The following is an 18401-nucleotide window of genomic DNA, read 5'->3' on the forward strand; positions in this document are numbered from 1 at the left end:
CTTCAGTTTGCTCCTCATCACACACACACACACCTCCTCTCTGACACGCTTCTGCTCCTCCTTCAGTTTGCTCCTCATCACACAAACACACACACACACACCTCCTCTCTGACGCGCTTCTGCTCCTCCTTCAGTTTGCTCCTCATCACACACACACACACACCTCCTCTCTGACGCGCTTCTGCTCCTCCTTCAGTTTGTTCCTCATCACACACACACACACACACACACACACCTCCTCTCTGACGCGCTTCTGCTCCTCCTTCAGTTTGTTCCTCATCACACACACACACACACACACACCTCCTCTCTGACGCGCTTCTGCTCCTCCTTCAGTTTGCTCCTCATCACACACACACACACACACACACACACACACCTCCTCTCTGACGCGCTTCTGCTCCTCCTTCAGTTTGCTCCTCATCTCCTCCAGCGCTGCTTTCCGACGCTCCAGCTTCCTCTTGTGGAAACCCGTCAGGAAATCCCTGACACACACACACACACCTTTAGACAGCAACTCTGTGTGTGTATTTACACTGTGACATTATACACACACACACACCTTTACACAGCGACACTGTGTATATGCTGTGACATTATACAAACACACACACACATTTACACAGCAACTCTGTGTGTGTGTGTGTGTGTGTGTGTGAGTCTGTGACATATACTGTGACATTACACACACACAGAGTTGCTGTGTAAATGTAACACACACAACTTTAGACAGCAAGTCTGTGTGTGTGTATATACTGACATTATACACACACACATTTACACAGCAACTCTGTGTATATACTGTGACATTACACACACACACACACACACACACAGCAACTCTGTGTGTGTGTGTGTGTGTGTGTGTGTGTGTGTGTGTGTGTGTGTGTGTATACACACTGTGACATTATACACATGTGTATATGAGTGTGTGTGTGTGTATGTTATTGTTTATGTGTGTTATGCATAAGTATTGATGTATGGGTATACATTAATGCCACAGTATTTAATGCACGTAAATACACTGATTTACTGTTGCTGTGTGATTCGCTTTAAACCCTCTTCATAATTAAAGTGCTGAATAAATGTCACTTACTGTCTGTCTTGATCATCGAACATCAGCACACATTTACGCTGCTTCTGTTTCCCTCCGCTTTTAAACTTTGAGTTCTGCTTTATTTTGCTGGTTTTCGCCATTTCCCACCAGTTTCACTAAACACGTGTGACGCGCTGCTCAACTTCCGCTTCTGGGGAAGCTGCCGGAAGTGCCAAAATAAAGGTCCTCCACAGAACGCGCATCGAAAAATTAAAGTCCTCCTGAAGAAAAACTTTTCACGTTTGTGGTCATTTATATGTTAGTGTATGTATCAAAAAAAAAAAAAAAACTAATATTGTCGACTTCATCTCGTTCACACTAGTGATGGGAGAGACGAAGCTTTTCAAAGCATCGAATCAATTGAATGATTCAAATGAATCAGTGTTTCAAAGCGTTCGAAACCCCGCACTCTGGCACCCCTGCTGATCAGAACAGTGTACAACAACAACTCATACCAAACATACATAAAAACAGCTTCTACAAACCCATTGCAAATGTTTTATTGAAAGTAAAATATATCATATGCAATTGACTAATCATTTAATAAGATTAAATACCAAGCGTTTGTATAATACGTGTTCTTATATACATGTTCAGGGCTTGTTTAGTTTGTAAACAAGCCGATACCCGACTATTATTCATTTTAAATATTCTAATGTCTAATTAAAACGTCTATAAATGTAAAAATCACAGACACTTCAATGTTTCGCCGCTGGAGGGCGATTTCATTGAATCCGCATTGACTTTTCTTGACGATCCGAACCACTGATTCGATTCAAAAGATTCATAAAGGTTTCGAAGCTTCACGAAGCGGCCATCACTAGCCGTTCACACATTTTTGACCATTGAAATGTTCGTTTACATGAATGTTTCTAAATTATACACCATTACCTAAAAGTACCAGTAGTTTTTGTGCGCCCAAATATGTATCACTTATAAATGTGTTTTACATCCTGTTTTTATAGGTAATAAATACACAAAGAATAGATGTGGATTTTTAAAGCGTTTTCAACGTTAAAGATTTTATCATTCATGATCAAAACATAGTACATATGACCACAAAAGTGACATATTGATGTCATATTTTCTAAGCACTATAATAAACCAAAAGAAAGTAACTAGTATGTCGTGTTTAATCAAATGCACACAGAGACATGATGGTTCTTCAACGGCATCTGCTGTTTTATTACAAAACAAAAGTCAAAAGACGTAGAAATTCATACCAACACGTGAAAGAAAGAGTGAATGTGACGGAGCTGCGGAGAGAGTTATTATAGTTAGATATTAAAACACGACCAGAACCTTTAGATTAAATTAATAAAACACTACATAACACACACGCTAGTTTTTATATTCCTTGTTACTCTATTTACAGCTCACTTCTGTCGTGTGTGTGTGACCGTTACATCATCATCATCACGTGTTGTCATAATAAAAGTCCTGCTGTCACATTTCCAAATATATAAAAGGATAAAGACAAACTACTGAAGCAAAATAACAAAAACACGCCAGACACTAAATATGAAGTAATTACACATGATGAGGCATTAAAGTCGGCATGTGGAATAATTATATAAAACCCTCCATGTCTGTCTCGCACTAGCGCTCTACAAGACTTTGGTCTATGACACAGTTCTGTACAACTTGTGTGTGTGTGTGTGTGTGTGTGTGTGTGTGTGTGTTCCTCAGTGTGAATCTCAAGTTTCAAACATCAGGGCTCAACAGTGAGTGTTTGTTCTTCATGTACATCCATTGCAAACGCACGTCCTCTGCATTGCTGATTTGTCACTTGGATAATGTAATCTAACATTATTATTATCATGACAATTAAACATTTACTTCTAAACTCTGTTTAAACTATAAATATAACTGATTGGTAACTATATTCAGGGATGAATATGAGCCTGAAAGGAGAGTTTTGAGTATGTGTGTGTGTGTGTGTGTGAGAGAGAGAGTGTGTGTTATGACGCAGGAATGGTGGACCCTTCTCCGAGGCGCAGCAGTGTGTGTGTGTATGTGTGTGTGAAAGTGTCCCATATGAGTAATTTTACTATAATATACTATAGTATTTTTTCTAGTAAATACTATAGCGTTTTTGAACCATACACGGCAAACTCCCTAATAATTAAGTGATTAATTGAGTGATGACTGAGCATTATTGATGAACACCTGCTGTTAACAAGCAGAAGCACATTCAAGGTGTTTGAGTTTAAGGTGATCACCTGTTCTCTGTGCTCATCTGACTGTTATAACTCAGTTACAGCTGCCAAACTAAGTGTAATGTTAATAATGTAAGGGTCAAGAGCCCAACTAGAGAAAACACTGATCATCATAATGATGACTCACATGTGATTCTGCTTGTTAACAGCAGGTGTTCATCAATAATGCTCAATAATCACTAATTTAATCTCTTCATTATCTCGGTCCCCCACTCTCTCCAGTGTGTGTGTGTGTGTGTGTGTTATGAGGCAGCGATGGTGGTGCCCCCCCCCAGGCGTATCAGGATCTGCTGGCAGTCCTGCAGTGAGCGCCGGTCCCCCACTCTCTCCAGCGTGCGCTTGGCTTCAGCCAGCAGCCGCGCTCGGTGACCCGGCGGCGTGAGCAGCGGCAGCGGCAGGTGACGACACGCTAGCAGGATAGCATGAGCTCTCTCGCGCTCTCCGCCGGCGGCTGCGGAACACACACACACACACAGCGGGACGTCAACACATACAGTACAGCATCAGCTAACCTGTGAGTGAGTGTGTGAGTGTGTACCTGCTGTTGTGTAGTTGTGTGTTCTGTGTCGCAGCAGCTGGTGTGTGCGAGTGGGGCTGGCTCCTGCCATCAGCCTGACCGTCGTCTCGTGCAGGAACAGCTGAAATCACACACACACACACACACACACACGTGTTGAAACATGCAGAGGTCAAGCGCAGGGGTCAGCTGTAGCTGGGGTCAAAGGTCACCTTGTGCTGGGCCTGTCTGTGGGCTTGTCCGAGCTTCCGCAGAGAGCTCAGGTCCCTTTGGAATCCAGCCAGTTGGGATCCGGGGGCGGGGCCAGGCTCGCCGTTGGACCCGCCCCCGCGCTGCCATAGGCTGGTTCTCAGAGTCAGGAGGAGGTCACAGACCAGAAGCTCCACCCCCTGAGTGTCGAGAGTGATCGAGTGTAAAACTAGGATAACTATAACTGTAGCAATAGAGTGTGTTAAATGGGTCATGAGTGTGTGTGTACCTTGTGCAGCCAGGTGTTGTTGTGTGACTGACACACACTGATGTGCAGGTGAGCACTGGCGCGCTGGCAGTGGCTGAGGCAGCTCACGACTCCCTCGCCCTTCTGCGGACACACACTCATCTGCACCGCCTTACACAGCGCCAGCACGGCCTTGGGCAGAGGGTGACTGACACACACACACACAGACACACACACGTTAGACTGGGGCATCATGGGTCTAAACACACTCAGACGGTCAAACACTCACTCTAGCGTGTGAAGCGCTCGCGGCATCCGCTCTGCCTCCGCCAGCAGTGACCTCACCGACGCATCATCACCCTGCAGCCAATGAACCGCAGCCTTGAGGACCGACGCCCACCAGCGGCACACGGGGTCCCTCACTGCACAGACCACACCGTTTAGACATCAGCGTGTGTGTGGAGACGAGTGAAAACACAGTGTGGAGGGAGTGACACGCACCTGAGGCTGAGTTCTGATTGGCCAGCGCGGGGAAAGGGGCGGTGGAGGGGGCGGAGTCTTCAGTACAGCTGTTCAACAGCTGCAGGAACTCCAACACACCGGTGAACTCCCTGCACAGAGGCATGATGGGAAACAGCGTCACTAGCTGGACGGAATTAACGTGTGTGTGTGTGTGTGTGTGTGTGTGTGTGTTACCCAGCATCCTCGGCGTGTTTGCTGCTCTGAGGCTCGATCAGTGTGTGTACGGCTCTCTCCAGCAGTTTCTCACAGAAGCAGCGGTGCAGTTGTGCAATGGGATCCGCTGCACACACAAACACACGTTAAACCCGCAGCTACACACACTCGGTGTGTGTGTCCATCAGTGTGTCGGTGTTTGTTACCTTCATCTCTCTGAGAGGTGAACACCTGCTCGCTGCTCTCGGACCTCACCGACCAATCACAGCTCAGGAAAAACTGACGGCCCAATGGCGTGAAGATCCAGCGCAGGCAGTCTGGGAGGAGCTTAGCGTCCGGTGGGAGGGGCTTAGAGTCTGATTGACAGGCCAGAGCCTCGGCACAGCTTAACAAATAACCCTGAGAGAGAGAAAGACAGACAGTTACTATTAATCATTAGTAGGATATTAGGAGGTGTTTCCCCAGTGCTGCAGGTGTGTGTGTGTGTGTGTATGTGTGTGTGTGTGTGTGTGTGTGTGTGTATGTGTGTGTGTGTGTGTGTGTGTGTGTGTGTGTGTACTCACGGGCACACAGCTGAGGTGTTTCCCCAGAGCTGATCTCAGGCTGATGGCGGCCGTCACGTAGATCTGGATCTGCTGAGTCACAGACATCTTCCCCGCTGCGCTCTCAGTCAGATTCACGGCGCTCAGAGACACACACACGCCCCACAGTGGACGCCGCTCCATCTTACCTGAACACAAGCACACACTCACTGTTTGCTCATGTGACATCACACACACACACGCACACACACACACACACACACACACACACACACACACACACACACACACACACACACACACACACACACACACACACACACACCCCACAGCGGACGCCGCTCCATCTTACCTGAACACAAACACACACTCACTGTTTGCTCATGTGACATCATCACACACACACACACACACACACACACACACACACACACACCCCACAGCGGACGCCGCTCCATCTTACCTGAACACAAGCACACACTCACTGTTTGCTCATGTGACATCATCACACACACACACACACACACACCCCACAGCGGACGCCGCTCCATCTTACCTGAACACAAGCACACACTCACTGTTTGCTCATGTGACATCACTCACACACACACACGCACACACACACACACACACACACACACCTGTGAGCTGCAGCTGGCTGAGCTTGTGATACACCAGCGCTGCGTCCCGGGAGCTGGTCTGTGACTCCTCCCCCTCGTGTCGTCCTCCTACCAAACGCAGCAGCCGGCCCAGGGGGGCGGGCCTCCGCAGGCAGAAGCGAATCAGGTTCCAGGAGAGGGAGCACATGACGTCGAGCGTGGAGGAGGGCAGGACTCTGGATAACGCGGACAGACACGTCTGCAGGCTCGCAACAGCGCCCGCATAATCGCCCTGAGAGACACACACACGCACACAATCAGCACCTGATCACATTGCAGCACAAATATCAAACTCACTGTGTGTGTGTGTGTGTGTTTGCTCACCCGGTAGAGCTGCAGGTCGGCCTGTTTGCGCTGTCTCCAGAAGCGCACTGAGGTGGGCGAGTGAAGGGGCGTGACCGGCTCCCACAGGTACAGCACTCGGACACACCCCCAGACCACGCCCACCCCGCTCAGCAGCCACACCAGAAACCATGGCAGCACACACCATAGCCACGCCCCTAACAGACAGACAGACAGACAGACAGACAGACAGACAGGTGACAACTTCAGAGAGTCACACTCTGACCACACCCTTACATACTCTGGCCACACCCCTCACACTCTGACCACACCCCTCACACTCTCTGACCACACCCCTCACACTCTGACCACAAACCCTCACACACTCTGACCACACCCCTCACACTCTGACCACAAACCCTCACACACTCTGACCACACCCCTCTCACTGTGACCACACCCCTCACACTCTCTGACCACACCCCTCACTCTCTGACCACACCCCTCACACTCTAACCACACCCCTCACACTCTCTGACCACACCCCTCACACTCTCTGACCACACCCCTCACTCTCTGACCACACCCCTCACACTCTAACCACACCCCTCACACTCTCTGACCACACCCCTCACACTCTCTGACCACAAACCCTCACACACTCTGACCACACCCCTCTCACTGTGACCACACCCCTCACACCACCACATGACCCCTCCTGCGCTCCTGAACTCACCGAAGCTCTGTGTGTGTCCGGGCAGAGAGAAGAGTGAGCGTGAGGACCCGTGGGAAGCGCTCAGACCCGCCTGGTCCTCGTCGGCGCGCAGCAGAGACGGCAGCGGGTTGAGTGACAGGCAGAGGAAGGTGAGCGCGCACAGCAGCAGCCGCGAACGGTCCATCACACCGACTGACGAGGGCGAGTCCGGCTCGCTCTTCACCTGGAACACACATGCTCCAGTTAGAGACTCAGAGCCCTGTTTTAACCAGCTCATGGTCTACAGCGCACACAGAGCGTGACCGAATCCACTTTTGATCATTTAATGATGGGACAAATGGTCGGCGCTCCCAGCGCATGGTCTAAAAGGGTTGTCTCTTAATGATTCTCTTAATGATTAATGGGTGTGTTTTGGGTGTAACGTGCAATAAACCAATCATTTTTTATATTCGGCATGTCTGTGTGCAGCTGTGCGTCCCTGTGTGTGTAATAAGCAGAGTATGTGTGTGTAATAAGCAGAGTGTTCGCGCATTGTGGCCCCGCCTATAGGCGCACATTACTAACGCACCCTTTAAATAACAAATAAAATACTGCGCCACTGACTTTAGAGCAGGTCTCAGATGGTTAATGGCTCAGTCTATTTCAGTTCCTCGAAACATCAAGGCTCCAACAATGCGCCTGAACACACCATGGATGCACAACACCTATTTACACAACTCAGCGCAGGACGCGAAAATGAAAACTGCGTCGGGCTGAAAATAGCAAAAACACACTTGCGTCGCGCCTAGCGTTGTGTATGATAGGGCTGATGTGTCAACAGTGTGATTATCATCCACCTGCTCGTGCTCCATCAGTGTGTGTGTGTGTGTGTGTGTGTGTGTGTGTGTGCGCACACCTGCTCGTGCTCCATCAGCGGGCTCCCCGGCTCAGAGTCGAGGCAGAAGGGCGAGAGTTGAGCGGGAGAACTGGAGCCCGAGTCCGACGGAGGAGGAGAGATGAACGTCGACTCAGGCTTCAGATCCAGATCATCAGACACACACACAGACTCTGGCGGAGAGAGAGAGAGAGAGAGAGAGAGAGAGAGAGAGAGAGAGAGAGAGAGAGAGAGAGAGAGAGAGAGAGAGAGATCATCAGACACATACATACTCTGACTCACACATAGACTATTTCCTATTATCAATGTAAAGCTGCTTTGGAACAATCTACATTGTTAAAAGCGCTATATAAATGAAGATGACTTGACACACACAGACTCCGACACACACACATCAGTGGCCATGTTTACATGCACAACTTCAGTTTCGGTCAGACTGAATCCATTCCAGATGATGAACCTGAGCGTAGTGTTTACATGAGCGCTGAACATGTGATCGGGTTGGTGTGTGTGTTCATATGTCACAAGCTTCAGATCTGAATATATTTTTTGACACAAATACACAAATATACAGAGTTTCCCGCTGTTCCCTCTCAGTTTTGGTTTACAATCCGATCGAGTGTTCACATGTTCTCTCGATCGCATTAGAAAAGGAATAAACCCCTTTCAATCTGATGGAAGTCTCATTGAGATCGATTCAATTCAATTTTCAGTGCGATTGATCCGTCCATCCGACAACTACCGGATACTGAGGCTGCATGTAAGCGTATCCAGTGAAGTGACGGTGTGATGGACTCACTGCTCTTGTGGCTGCTCATCTTCAGCGCCAGGTTCTCCTGCCGGAGCTTGTGGTTCACCTGCTGCAGGTACTTGATGTAGTCGATGGCTTTGCGCAGAACACCAGACTTGTGCATCTGTCATTCAACACAGATAATCATTGAATAGTCAGCAATATTATTGATCATTATTTTCCTGTTATCTCAGTAAAGCTGCTTTGAAACACTCTGTACTGTAAAAAGCGCTATATAATGACTTGACAATCAGACCCTCATGCGGCGGCACACACACCTTGGCGTCGTTGCCCATGACGAGGTCGCGCAGCTCCAGGATCTTGTCGTTGATGGACGAGCGGTAGCGCTTCTCGATGATGTTGTGTGTCGTGCGTCGCTCGCCCTCTTTCACGACTCCTCCTGGTCCTGTGGCAACAGCCAATCCCTGATCCAGGACCACCCTGGCTCCACCCCCAGTGTGGGCGGAGCCTGTCGACAGCTGTTTGATTGGCAGCTTGTCTCCACCCCCCATCACCATGGGAACGGTGGTCAGGATGTTGCTGCTCATCAGCGTCTGTGAAAGAGAGCGACGACACAACCGTAAAAAGGAAAATTATGGAAAGTGTTTATTTTACTTTATTGTCCAGTTAAAATCTCTCTTGAACTATTTAAACACTCTTAAACTACCAGACATGCTCATGAGGGAAAACTACACAAGACATTGTAAGACATTCATATTTAAAAAAATATTTATAATTCTATATTTATATATTTATATTAATAATTATTTTTAAATATTGTAAATAAAAAATATATATTATTTATTTATTTATTTAACGCCATAGCAGCAAAGGCTACTTTCATCGCAAACTCATAGTAGAAATTAATAATCATAATAAAAGTAATACTTTAATGAATTAAGAAAATCATGTGTAATAATACATTCTTGCAAACATATAAAGAAACCATTAATATATCATTTTCAGTCTTTCATATAAGGCCTTTTTTTCAAATTAGGTCTTTCAGATTAATATTTGATAGAAAATCTAACAAGTTCCTTTTTTTAAAATATATTAACGAAATTTCTTTAGGTATTCTTAATTATTTATTTAACGGCAAATCAGCAGCAAAGGCTATTCTCATGACAAACTCATAGTAGAAACTGAATAAAATAATCTTAAGCATAATAAAACGTCAATAAATAAATCATATGCAGTAAGACATTTTATATATGCTGTATATTTTTTTCTTACAAAAAAAATAAAAAAATATATCAATTAAAAAAACATTAACCCTAAGATTTTTTTTAGTCCAAGAAACTTCTTTTAACACACTTTTTTCAAAGAGATTTTCAGATGTCCATTTGAGTGGACAGTATGTGTTTATGTTTTTAAATCAAGAGATACGATATTAAAAATAATACAGTAATAACACAGCAATACTGTGTGTATTAACAAACCAATGACTAAAATGATATCAAATCATGTAAATCTATACTAAAACTATATTACAGCTTCAATTATTGTGAAGGTACAGCTGTGGAAACTCAACTATGTGGAGCAGTGTTTCCCAACCGGTTTTTGCAATGGTAAAGTTTTAAAATAAAAAGTAAAACAAAATCCCACGGCAAGTTCAGGTATGAACACAATAAGGCCATATAAGTAGCTATATGATGTTGGTGTTGATAAAACAACAAATTTGCATATTATCACTGTCGGATGAAAACCTCATATTAATTAAAGAATGAATCACTGTGTCATCAAAGCTGGTATTGATGAATGGAGTTACGATGTTTCATTGTAAAATTTGTAAAACCCACATACAGTAACAGACGTAAAGGATGACCAATAGCATTGACTTTTAAAAATAAAATAAAACAAAAATACGAAGTTTCCGAGGTTACGAGATACAAGGTTTTTTTTTTGAGGGTCAAGTGTGGTAACCCATACTCCTCTGCATTTAACCCATGCAGTTAGCGCACACACATCAGGAGTAGTGAGTAGTGAACACACACAAACACTGCAAGCCTTGCTCAAGGCACCTCATTCATGTTCTCGAACCTACAACCTTCAGGAGTCACTAGTCTGACTCTCTAACCATTAGGCCATTCATTCATTTATTTATTGGCATTTGATATTGTCCACGGCACAGTGGTTGGGAAACACTGATGTGGAAAACGCTTAGGCTCCCTCCAGTCTACCAGAGTTTGTCGATTTACCCTTGGACACATTTAGCTCTCCTCTCTCTGGGAAAACCTCAGACTCAAATCTACACTGATCTATTGATGTTCTCAGACTAGCGATCAGGGGTTTTCAATCTCACCTGAAATGAGCAGTGTAAGGAGTAAAGTAACTACAAGTAATGTGCATTATGTAATCAGATTATCAGGGTTTCTGCAGGTTTCTTCCAATTAAATTTAATGCTTTTTAATGCCTTTTTTTTACATTTTTAATGCCATACACGACCCAAGTGCTGTCAATCGATTAAAAAAAAATAACTCGATTAATCACACATTTTTTCTGTGATTAATCGCAATTAAAAACACTTATTTTAAGTGTTTAATTTAAGTCTGACAGGTAGGACGTATACAGTAATTGAATAAAGTTATCAAACAGTCTGCACGGCATATTTAATAAATTAAATATCTAGACTAATCCTTTTTAAAGCTACAAGAGCTCTTTAGTCAATAGCAGTGAGTGATTTTCTCTGTTCCCTTTGTTCAGTGATTAACTTTACTGACAGAAAGCATTATTGGCCGCTGTCCCTTTAAGAGCAGCCGCTGCTGACCGACACATCTCACGCACACCTCATTCTCTCTCTTTACATTCATTTAAGACTTTATTTCCCTAATTTAAGACTGCTCTTATGCTATGAGGATACTCCACAAAACAGACATTTTGGCATAATTGTTGTGTGTGTTATTGTTCGCACAAGCGCGAAGGAGAACCGTTTTCTGGCGCGCGTGTGCGTCACATAGACAGGACATTCACAGGCAGTGCGTTTAAAAGCATTTGCATGAATAAGAGCGGGATCATATAATGTAACGCTACCCAAAGGATGACAAAAACGAACGGATGCTGCATTTTGCGTTAAATATTTTATTATATTTTTACGGCATTGATTCCCATTGCCATTGTAGTTACCCAACTTAAACACTTTTGATAAACGCTGCGAAATCCTTCTTTATTTTGAGCACCAACGGACTGCAAACATGTCCTAAACTGTTTGTCTTCCAGCCACTTCTGCTGGAATTTGCACTTTCCCATTTGGTCTATTTTATTCCTGTTGTTCCTGCTGTTCAAAATGACCCGCGTCACCTCCACATCACGGGAGTTCTGCTCCGGCCGGAAGCAATCACCAAACTGGTTCTGCGTGTTTATCACACTAACGTACATAATTTGCGACAACAAAAAAAAATGATTAATTATGAAAGCTAAATTGATCATATACATTTTTAATGCCTGTAGGATTCAAATTTAAAGCTTTTTAATGCCATTTAAGGCCTTCATTTTCACAAAATCCTTTTAATGCTTTTTAATGCCCCGCGGAAACCCTGGATTATGTTTCTGATGTTACGAGTAGAGTAACGCATTACAAATAACATGCATTACGTAATCAGATTACTTTTTGAAGTTACAAGTAACATGCTTTACTACATTTTAATAACACAAATACATGTGTTTCCAGTTACTGCAGATTTCAAGAAGAACAGCCACAGTAACAGTACGAACTGTAGCCTCTAATATCGCTAGTGATGCATCTTGTCCAATATAGTAAACAGATGATTAATTAGAATCTAAAATCAATGATATTACTCCTTTTTTTTTTACCTGCAAGAGTCTCCTAGGATAGAAGGAATGGATGGATATTCCGGAACAACTTGAAATGTCTGACTGGCCGTCGGCCATCTTGGTTTGGAGAAAAAAAAAGTGTCCACATACAAAGGCTTGCCACTTGGTGGCAGTGTATACGGTGATGCACTAGGGTCCACTGGGGTGGTCGATGTGCAACTATGCCATCAAAACCCATACGCAATAAATGCTTATTTATAGCTGTCTACTATAGTGACTTCTATGCGTTTAACAATATTTTCTTACAACAATGTAACAAATATATAAGCAATTTCAGTTTAGTATTTGATGGAAAATAAAAAACTGTATTTTTAAGGTATTGATATTTCTGCCTGTCTATCATGGCTGTGAGTGTAGTGTGACGCCTGTTCATGTCATGTGACGTACAGGAACCTGCAGGGCGGTGGTCTGGATGGGCGCGGTGAGGGTCGTGATGCCCGTCGGGTTCTGCACGGTCGACAGCACCTGCGTCCCGTCCGGTTTCAGTGTGGTCAGGACCAGAGAGTCCGTCTTCAGGATCTGAGGCTGGTGCACCAACAGCTGAGGGCCAATCAGAACGCAGCATCAGAATACACTATACACAGGTTGTGAACTGCATTGTGGGTAAATGTGTGCATGTGACGTACAGGTGACATGGTGTGCATGGGCGTCGTCGACAGCGTCTGGATGGTCTGACCGGCCGAGGTCAACACACGCTGGTGCTGGATCGTCATTGGCTGGACCTGCGGTGATGTCATAATGCTCTGCATCTGCGGCTGGAGGACTGAGAGGAGAGCAGCGCTAGTGCGTGTGTTTTCCTTGTGTGCATTAGGTAAATGCGAATCAGATTTTGTGTGTGTGTGTGTGTGTGTGTGTGTGTGTGTTTCTCACCCTGGAAGCCCGTGCCGTGGTTCTGCTGGCAGATCACCTGGTTCTGGATGAATCGGGACGGGTTGGCGGTCGGCGTGAGCATCACCGTCTGCGGCTGCGCCTGCGTCTGCACAGCCAGCGTCTGCATGGGGAACGTCTGCACCTGACCAATCAGAGCACTGCGTGAGATGTGATTGCTCAATCAACATGAGTTATGAGTCTCGCACCTGGGTGAGCGCGAGGAGGTGTGGCCAGAGAGTGAGGGGTGTGGCCAGAGTTTGAGAGGGTGTGGTCATGTGTGATGGGTGTGGTCAATGAGTTGAGGGGAGTGGTCAGATAGTGAGGGGAGTGGTCAGAGAATGTGATGGGTGTGGTTAGAGTGAGGGGTGTGGTCAGAGAGTGGGGGTGTGGTCAAAGAGTGTGATGGTGTGGTCAGAGAGTGTGAGGGGAGTGGTCAGATAGTGAAGGGGAGTGGTCAGAGTGTGAGGGGAGTGGTCAGAGAGTGTGAGGGGGTGTGGTCAGAGAGTGAGGAGGAGTGGCCAGAGTTTAGGGGTGTGGTCAGAGAGTGAGGGGGTGTGGTCAGAGAGTTGAAGGGTGTGGTCAGAGAATGTGATGTGTGGTTAGAGTGAGGGGTGTGGTCAGAGTGTGAGAGGGTGTGGTCAGAGTGAGAGGGGTGTGTCAATGAGTTGAGGGGAGTGGTCATAGAGTGAGGGGAGTGGTCAGAGTGTGAGGGGACTGGTCAGATATGGAGGGGGTGTGGTCAGAGAGTTGAAGGGTGTGGTCAGAGAATGTGATGTGTGGTTAGAGTGAGGGGTGTGGTCAGAGAGTGAGGGGGTGGCCAGAGTTTGAGTGGGTGTGGTCATGTGTGATGGGTGTGTCAATGAGTTGAGGGGTGTGGTCAGAGTGTGAGGGGAGTGGTCAGAGAGTGAGGGGGTGTGGTCAGACTCACCTGTGTGATGGGCTGTGGTCGAGGCTGCAGCAGCGGCGGTGTGCGTGTCTGTATCTGCGTCTGTGTGTGTGTCTGAGTCTGTGCCTGTATCTGCGTCTGTATCTGTGTCTGTGTGTGTGTCTGGCTGCTGGTCTGCACAGGTGTGTGTGGGGGGGTCAGGATGGCGCTGGGGGCCGTCAGTGGGAGGGGCCTCACGGGGGCCACAGATCCGCCCCCCATCTGATCCTCGAAGAGATCCGGGAAATCCCCCTGATTACTGACGAACTGCAGCATCTCTGACACACACAAACACACAACATATTATAACACACACACTGTGACTGTTGTGAGTAACATGCTGAAATCATTCAGTGAAGAGCCTCAAAGCCCTCAGTGTTAATTTCCTTCATTATAATTAATCATTTCATTATTTTTGTCAACGGAAATTTTAGAGAAATTGTAAATGAATGCATTACACTTGAACTAAACCCATTATATTTAGTGGACTAAATACTGTAGATTTAGAATAGACTAAAGTCGTATTGTATTTCTTCTACTAAAACTAGAGTAAAATAATTCAGATGACTAAAGAAATGACTAAAACTAAGTGGCATTTCAGTCAAAACTCAAAAGATTACGACTAAAACTAAATCAAATGTGCCGTGAACGACTTTGATGCCACAGTTATGAAAGCAGTAATAATACACCTCATTATAATGGGAGGCTGTGTAAAGGTGAAAGGGGCGGAGCTTTAATAAAGGTCAATTGCTGTCTAACACACTCCTGACCGTGACCTTTGACCTGAGATAATGAGCTGAAGGTCAGTGACTCAAGGCCAGTGACAGATAACACACACATCAGACCTCGACACGCTGTGTTTATTGTGTGTGAAGCACTGATTTACATCATCAGTAATGAGTGACACATCATAAAGCACGTCCCAGCGCGCACAGGACGAGCCAAACCAGTGTTTCCAGTGGAGCAATGGCCCGTTTCACCACTAAACCAGTCGAAACTCACGGCTCGCTTCATTCTGGTCAGACTCGGCTGAATAAAGAAGAATGCTCTCAGATCAAATCGCTGTGATCATATAAATATGGATATAGAAGTATTGAGTGGCATATGATTGAGAAAAAAAGCAAAGAAAAAGCAAGCTCTTCAGTTTCCCAGGGCTCCTAGTTAGTCATTTCTTTTACAAAAACAAAATTTTTTCTCATATTATTTTCATAAGCGATATGGTTGAATTGAAATCATTACTGTCTGGATGTAGACTATTTGATTTATCCATGGCACATGCATTTCTAGTTTTTATACGTGTTGTCCAATGACTTGTTTGCATTATTTAGGCATTATTTTATTTCTTTGTAAGGCAAATTATTATTATTATTATTATTGGCCATCAGAGAGTAAAATTAATGTGAAAAGTTGATGAATCTTACACCAGTTCACTATATGTGTGATTTATGCTGAGCTTTTAATGGTGAGACTTTTGTTTTTGTCAACAGACTCTCAAAAAAGTGTATAAATATGTTGATTTATCTGCAAATATATCAGTTATCGGCTTCTGGATCTTACTAAGCTTTAGAAACACCAGAGATTGGACACACACACACACACACACACACACACACACACACACACACACACACACACACACACATAAACACACATTACTCACTATCACACCCATGTGCAAATTAAAATACCCACACACACACATGAGGAAACTGCAGCTGTTAGTGTGTGTGTGTGTCTTTAGAGAGAATCACCGAGAGACACAGGAGCGGACGACCAGATTCAGTGTGTGTTCACATGATCCTTCACAGAGAGGTTTAGCTTGTGTGTGTGTGTGTGTGTTTGATCACACACTCGTCATCTCCACACGACACACACTCCTTCAGGAGAACTAGAGTCGGCTCACGCTGTAAACCTGACGTTTAAATGATCAGCGATATAAAGCTCTGATCACTGACTGAGAATCACCTGTGTGTGTGTGTGTGTGTGTGTGTGTGTGTGTGTGTGTGTGTGTGTGTGTGTAACATTTACTTTCATTCATGACTTTCACTGACTTTTACATGCTTATCAGTTCATGCGGCCCTGAATCAAACGCACGGCCTTGATAGCTATATAACGACGACAACAACAACAACACTTACTACACTAATAACACAAACAATAACAACAACACTAATAACAAGCCACACCAATAACTCCAATTACAACACCAATAAATAATAACACTAACAATAACAACAGTCTACAGTGAAGACTATGCAGTGCTATTTAACATTTGATTATTTTTTTCAACCTGAAAAACACTGTTTATTTTATTTGTAAGTTTTTTTCTTCTTTTGTGTTTGTGCTTGTAATTTTATTATTAGCTCTTATTGTATTAGTCTTTTAATAGTATTTTACATTTATATGAGTTAGGCTAGTAGCTTTTGGTGTCACAACCTTATTTATTACGGTTATGGGTCAAAAACATTGCAGACAGAATAACTAGGCCTGTTTTATTTGTTCATTACTTTATAGTGGTGAGCCGGCCGGGCCAGTGGAAAAAATCCTCAACGTTCAGCCCTGAATAATAACACTAAAAACCACAACTTTAATAACGCCGTCGCCGATAACAACACTAATAATAACCCTAATGACAACAATAACACTAGTAACACTAATAACAACACTAATAATAACCCTAATGACAACAATAACACTATTAACACTAATAACAACAAAAACACATATAACAACACTAATAATAACCCTAATGACAACAATAACACTATTAACACTAATAACAACAAAAACACATATAACAACACTAATAATAACTCTAATGACAACAATAACACTAATAACAAACACTATAACAACACTAATAATAACTCTAATGACAACAATAACACTAATAACAAACACTATAACAACACTAATAATAACTCTAATGACAACAATAACACTAATAACAAACACTATAACAACACTAATAATAACTCTAATGACAACAATAACACTAATAACAAACACTATAACAACACTAATAATAACTCTAATGACAACAATAACACTAATAACAAACACTATAACAACACTAATAATAACTCTAATGACAACAATAACACTAATAACAACACTAATAATAACCCTAATGACAATAATAACACTAAAAACAACAACTATAACAACACAACAGTAATAATAACCCTAATGACAACAATAACACTAGTAACATTAATAACAACAAAAACACCAAAAAGCAGCGCTAATAACTCTAATAACAACACCAATAACAACAATTCAAAACAATTCAGATGACTAAAAAAATGACTAAAACTATTCAAATGGTTCTAATAACACTAATAACAACACTAATAACAATATTAACACCGATTACACCAATATCTTTATCCTGCACTCTTGATTCATCAGACTGACACTGACACACGCATGATGATGACGAAGAGTTCATCATCATCATCATCATCACCACCTGAACAACCAGTCCAGGCTCAACTGTTTATCTGCTGCCATAGTATTATAATATATATCTTTTATAATGTAAATATATATATATATATCCAGTACTTTTACGTGTTTTATGAAGATTTACTGTAGACGATCGCACATGATAGACTCTATAACAGTGCAAACAACACAGAAAAACACTGATCTGAACACACACACACACACACACACACACACATCATCATCATCATCATCATCTCTCACCGTCGATGTCTCCCAGGGTGAACTCATCGCCCAGTTCGGACAGGCTCGGGTCCATCGTGTCCATGAACTCGGAGGCGTCCATCCTCGCGAGTCTCCGTCGGGTTATTCGCTCCTCAACCCTCGCTCACAGCATTTACACACTCCGTGTATTCACTCGCTCACAGCATCAACACACTCGCTCGGTTCCGCGGTCGGACGATCGTTTACCGACTAGACGCGGCCATCTTGCGCCTCAGCAGTGACGTCATTCACAAACAGT

The 18401-nt window shown here is 44.0% G+C and overlaps 2 protein-coding genes across 4 annotated transcripts in view; both read right to left on the reverse strand.

Moving 5' to 3' along the window:
- LOC308702450 (nucleolar protein 12-like) overlaps positions 1 to 1454 on the reverse strand; it is an 11294-nt gene extending 9840 nt beyond the window's left edge. The window contains exons 1-2 of the mRNA XM_081385301.1: positions 1097 to 1454; positions 380 to 485 (exon numbers count right to left, since the gene is read on the reverse strand). Of these exons, the coding sequence (XP_081241427.1) occupies positions 380 to 485; positions 1097 to 1197 (207 nt within the window). The 5' untranslated portion in view covers positions 1198 to 1454. The remainder of the gene's footprint in view (positions 1 to 379; positions 486 to 1096) is intronic.
- An 801-nt stretch (positions 1455 to 2255) lies between these two features.
- srebf2 (sterol regulatory element binding transcription factor 2) lies at positions 2256 to 18401 on the reverse strand. Of its 3 annotated transcripts, XM_081385269.1 has the most exons (22): positions 18143 to 18401; positions 14435 to 14709; positions 13507 to 13648; positions 13263 to 13399; positions 13024 to 13176; positions 12616 to 12693; positions 9084 to 9359; positions 8815 to 8929; positions 8037 to 8188; positions 7163 to 7364; positions 6469 to 6644; positions 6127 to 6376; positions 5507 to 5673; positions 5150 to 5342; positions 4965 to 5070; positions 4770 to 4879; positions 4558 to 4690; positions 4311 to 4476; positions 4045 to 4221; positions 3854 to 3953; positions 3529 to 3766; positions 2256 to 2739 (listed from the first exon to the last, which is right to left on the reverse strand). In XM_081385269.1, exons 1-21 carry the CDS (start codon positions 18222 to 18224, stop codon positions 3558 to 3560), a joined length of 3399 nt encoding a protein of 1132 aa, XP_081241395.1. In that variant the 5' UTR covers positions 18225 to 18401; the 3' UTR covers positions 2256 to 2739; positions 3529 to 3557. The 3 variants fall into 3 exon arrangements, with proteins under 3 accessions (XP_081241395.1, XP_081241394.1, XP_081241396.1); XM_081385268.1 differs by having other exon boundaries at positions 2256 to 3766; XM_081385270.1 differs by lacking the exon at positions 12616 to 12693 and having other exon boundaries at positions 2256 to 3766.

This window comes from Scardinius erythrophthalmus (genome assembly GCF_964197995.2).
Source record: "Scardinius erythrophthalmus genome assembly, chromosome: 1".
NCBI classification, from domain to species: domain Eukaryota; kingdom Metazoa; phylum Chordata; class Actinopteri; order Cypriniformes; family Leuciscidae; genus Scardinius; species Scardinius erythrophthalmus.

What these genes read in the sequence shown, in the direction of transcription:
- srebf2 (XM_081385269.1), bottom strand. Translation starts at nt 18,224, where the DNA reads ATGGACGCCTCCGAGTTCATGGACACGATGGACCCGAGCCTGTCCGAA. An exon ending in ATCCTAGGAGACTCTTGCAG is followed by an intron (nt 9,360 to 12,615) that starts GTAAAAAAAAAA and finishes TCTCTTTCACAG; the next exon opens with ACGCTGATGAGCAGCAACAT. An exon ending in CGCTGATGGAGCACGAGCAG is followed by an intron (nt 7,365 to 8,036) that starts GTGTGCGCACAC and finishes TGTGTGTTCCAG; the next exon opens with GTGAAGAGCGAGCCGGACTC.